General features: G+C 35.0%; 1 protein-coding gene across 2 annotated transcripts; it reads right to left on the reverse strand.

Moving 5' to 3' along the window:
• Positions 1–439: 439 nt before the first annotated feature.
• On the reverse strand, positions 440–3,201 carry pdzd11 (PDZ domain containing 11). Of its 2 annotated transcripts, none has more exons than XM_038289501.1 (6): positions 3,118–3,201; positions 2,661–2,768; positions 1,742–1,882; positions 1,552–1,650; positions 903–963; positions 440–598 (listed from the first exon to the last, which is right to left on the reverse strand). In XM_038289501.1, exons 2-6 carry the CDS (start codon positions 2,751–2,753, stop codon positions 564–566), a joined length of 429 nt encoding a protein of 142 aa, XP_038145429.1. In that variant the 5' UTR covers positions 2,754–2,768; positions 3,118–3,201; the 3' UTR covers positions 440–563. The 2 variants fall into 2 exon arrangements, with proteins under 2 accessions (XP_038145429.1, XP_038145430.1); XM_038289502.1 differs by having other exon boundaries at positions 3,122–3,190.
• Positions 3,202–4,238: the final 1,037 nt, after the last annotated feature.

Here is a 4,238-nt window from a genome sequence, read left to right on the forward strand (position 1 = left end):
CAAGATTGTTCAAACTACTACTTTATTGCACCCAGTAGTAATCAGAGCCTGGATATCTGATTCAGTGCCACATATAGAGGCGGCACAACTTGGAGATTTTTCTGGGAGTTGAAAAGATCGGATGTTGGACATTCTGACCATCATGAAAGTAGGAAATTAGTTGCATATGGGCAAAAACAAAAATGGATTATAGTGGCATTTACCAGAAATGGGAATGTAGCCTAATGACCCCCCGCTGTGAGAAAATATCTTTGAACTAGGGGAGAACTGAATTTGCACAAACCAAAAAAATACTACCGTACACATGAGAAGTCCCAAGCTGTATAAATAAAATATATAAGGTTAAAATTTCTACTTTTCCAAATATGAACTACATAACTACATGTGAAGCCTGTGACTTTTTCTGCACAACATGCACCATTTAACTGTTTTCAACCAGTAACATGGTGGGGTTTAATTAGACATGAAAATCAGTCTTCCTGAAGCTGTGTCAGGGTAGCCAACAGTTAGTAAAAACAGTAATGATGTCCAATGAAGTGTAGGCTTAGGTGAACTGCTGCCACCTAGTGGACGGTTCTCTCCTTCTGTCTTTGGTAGTCTGAGGTGGAACAAAAACACATAATTATTACACCGAAGTGGTATCAATATATCTACCTTTTTTTTAAAGGATACATAATATTGTGTTCCTAGTATGTTATATGCTTTTATTTTCAATACCTAAACATAAAAAAGTGGATAAAGAGTGATCAGGTGAAAAAGACAATGGGAAAGTGAATCAAAGCCCAACATATACAACATGCTGACTAAATAGAATAAATTGTTAGATATTTACAGCTGGGTTTTTTTGTAACAAACTTGTCATTTAATGTGAATTATATATATATAAAGAAATATACACTTACTGTAAGGAAAGAAGCGAACTTTCATCATAATTTCCCGAGCAGTCTTCAGAATCTCTACAGCCTAAAGAGGGGGAAGGAGGTTATTGACATACTTTAACAGAAGGAAATGTTCAAATCAGTGAATTTTACACCGATACTGATGATATATCTGTAAACCACACAGCAGGAATCAACTGCCTCTCTAGGAAGTGAGTTTTGGACATTTACCTTTCTCACTTTCCTATTCACTGGGTGTGCTAGAAACGTACCTTTAGAAAAGGGTAACTTTAGGAGTATAGCTATTGTTTACAGCTATTTCATGATTTAAAATTTTTCTTTTCCCCATCTCAAAAAAAAGTCCAACAAGATGTCAAATTAACACAATCTTTCAATACTGTTCCCACATTTTTGACAATGCAACACAAAACTGTTCCTTTTTTCAGGCAAAATGAGATTCACTCTTAACAAACTCTTATTTAAAAAAATGTTAAGTTTTACATTTCAGGCTAAATATCCATGTTTTCTCTTATATTAGAATGAGAAAAAGAGGTTATTACATAAAAGACAAGGCTTTATCAGCCTTTAATTTTGCTAGTCACTACCTTTTCTGCACAACCAATAGTGACAAAGGTAATTAGTTTTAAACTTTACGAGTTGTGCTACAACTTACTCTGGAGTGTTCTATGTCTTGGAAATCCACATCATTCACAGAAAGAACCTGATCTCCTTCCTGAAGTCCTGCTCTATGAGCATCTGAATCCGGGACAACCTGAAAACACAAAAGGGAACTATTACTACAAAATCACTCTGTTTTTGGAAAGAAGGCAGCGATGGGTTATAATTGCTACACCTGGACAAACCTTAGATATAAAGATTCCTAGTTGTGATGCTTTGCCTCCACGAATGTTGAAACCCAGCTGGGCTCCTGGGGGTTTCTTTAACACAATGGTACGAGGCAGGAACTGGGTGAGCTCGTTGTTGTAGTCTGGGTGATGAACACGCTGATAAACAGACCAGAATCACACAGTGAAAACTAGATGTTTACATACTATTTGGGAGAGCTAACAGACAGACTGTTTTTTTACAGTCAGTAAAAAAAAAAATCTAAACAAATAAGATGTCAAGGAGAAAAATTGTAAATCAAAATATTATTTTGAACAAAAGGCACCCAGGAAAAATCTAAAGACATTTATACTAAAGGTTCTCATACAGTGACAATCATATCATACCCTATATATATTTTTTTTTGTTTGTTTGTTTGTTTGTTTTTTTTTGCTTGTGGAAGATCTAAAGAATGTTAAACATTCATATTAGAATTTTCACACATAAAACAAAGAGTGTCACAGATCAGACAGACAGATTTACTGAATATGTATGTGGTCCTTAATAGTCAAGGTCCAAGTATGGCCATTGCAGAACTAATAGTTAATATTATGAACATTATTTATGTTCATTATGGGTGTTCTTTGGTCCAAAAGGCAAGAAAATTAAACACTTTTGCAAAATATTTTTAAACACAAACTGAATTCAATCAACCATGACTTTTTTTTAATATATCAAAGAAACTTCAAAGATTTAAACTTTTAAATGCATTCCGTGAAATTGGATGACATCTGACTTTATTGATACTTTATAGAGCTGTATCTTTGTTGCGAAAGTAGCTTTTCAGTAAAGCAAAACATTATAGTTTAAGTTAACTGAGCTCCGCCTCCCCTAAGCACAGATCTTCCTTCAGCTACAAAACAAACGTCCACCAGAACCGTTTATGTCCGAGCTCACCTCCTGAGGGGGAATCCACGCCGGTGGGTTCTCATAAGAGGGCAGGAACACCACTGGCAGCTGATAATCATCATAAGGAATTTTCTGATCCATCTTTCATTTAAACTCCTATCACAACAGAAGTTTATTAGCATTTCACGTTTACGATTTATTCTAATACACAGTATATATAACGGACTCAATATATTCAGGACACCTACTATATTAAGTGTCTACTGAGTAATGTACAATAATAAATATTTTATGTCTAGTTTAATAAAAGCAGTGACATTTCATTACTTAGCGTGTGCTAAAAACTAAATGCTAACTTACACTGCTAACTAAACCAATATCTTAAACAATTCGCTGTAACCATATCATGAATGTATTTTCTACTTCTTACTATTGTTACCAAGACTATTAAAATATTGCAGAACAAATTAAGAAACAAGAGCTGTACGCTTTAAAAGATTTTTACCTGCCTGAAAGCTACCAGCTCGAACTTCCTCTGCTGTGTCCCTGACGGAACTCAGCTCATTACCGCCACCTGCTGACAGAAGAGTTATCTTTTTCTTCTTCTTCGTCGTCGAGTTTATTTGGCGGTTGACAAACAACTGTAGACGCGCATTACTGCCACCACTGTTTTGGAGTGTGCCAAACTGCTCCCATGAAGCATCATTCCAAATTTTTTTTACTGTTATACGTTTGACCTTTTTTTTTTTTATTTTAAGATAAACCTAACCGACTTACTGAACCTTACTATTCAGTATGGTGGAGTGTTATATATTTTTTCCCGTTTGCCATGTCTTTATAGATCTAAACGAGGCTCGACTCTCCCATGAAAGGCTGTACAGTGATTTTTTAGCATAAAGTAAAATCTTGTTAAACAAAAGATGCTGGTTAAATGGTTAAACAGTCTGCCCCCTTCAATGTTAATCAGGCTCGAGTTTTGTCCCCAGTTTGATTTGATTTAAAGGATAGTTTAACTCCATACATTTCCATCATAGCCCTCTCCCATATGTGTTTCTACTTCCCTCTTTGGTCCAGGATTGTATCACAAGGTCAAATAAAAAAAACCTATTTGGAGAATATTCAGGGTTAATTCATCAGCATCACAGCCATCATTCATTCATTTAGTCAATCAAAGCTTCATTCACCAAAATTATTTCATGTGTTTTAAGTTGATTGTCCACTTGATGGCAGAGTAGTGCTGCTCAATGCTCTATGAAGCTTCATCTCTCCATCATTGCTTATTTCTATCTTCACAAAGATTAATCAACAGCCGACACCTTGAGCAATAGGGGTTTTAAAAAAAAGAAAATGATTAAAGATTTTATTATTATTATTATTTCAGAAGGAAGCAGTTTGTGAGTCTACTATTATAAAGAAAAGCTGTAAATAAAAACTAAAATCACATCAAGGGTTGTGTCTGAGACAAGCCCTATGACTCTCAGTATTTCTCTAAGTATTGTCTCATCAGTTTACTATTATGTTATTTTAAGTTACAGTTTATTTACACATATTTTAGGGCACCTGCGAACTTTTAACCAGTTTTTATCAATGAAACATTGTGATCCCTGGATACCAGTTTGTCATATC

This window comes from Cyprinodon tularosa, unplaced genomic scaffold (genome assembly GCF_016077235.1).
Source record: "Cyprinodon tularosa strain WSP-4 unplaced genomic scaffold, ASM1607723v1 ctg27, whole genome shotgun sequence".
Lineage (NCBI taxonomy): Eukaryota > Metazoa > Chordata > Actinopteri > Cyprinodontiformes > Cyprinodontidae > Cyprinodon > Cyprinodon tularosa.

Bases quoted from the DNA above. Each gene is read 5' to 3' on its own strand.
- pdzd11 (XM_038289501.1), bottom strand. From the start codon at position 2,753: ATGGATCAGAAAATTCCTTATGATGATTATCAGCTGCCAGTGGTGTTC. The intron at 1,651-1,741 runs GTTTGTCCAGGT...TTGTGTTTTCAG, and splicing joins TAGGAATCTTTATATCTAAG to GTTGTCCCGGATTCAGATGC. The intron at 964-1,551 runs GTAAGTTGTAGC...CCCCCTCTTTAG, and splicing joins AAGACATAGAACACTCCAGA to GCTGTAGAGATTCTGAAGAC.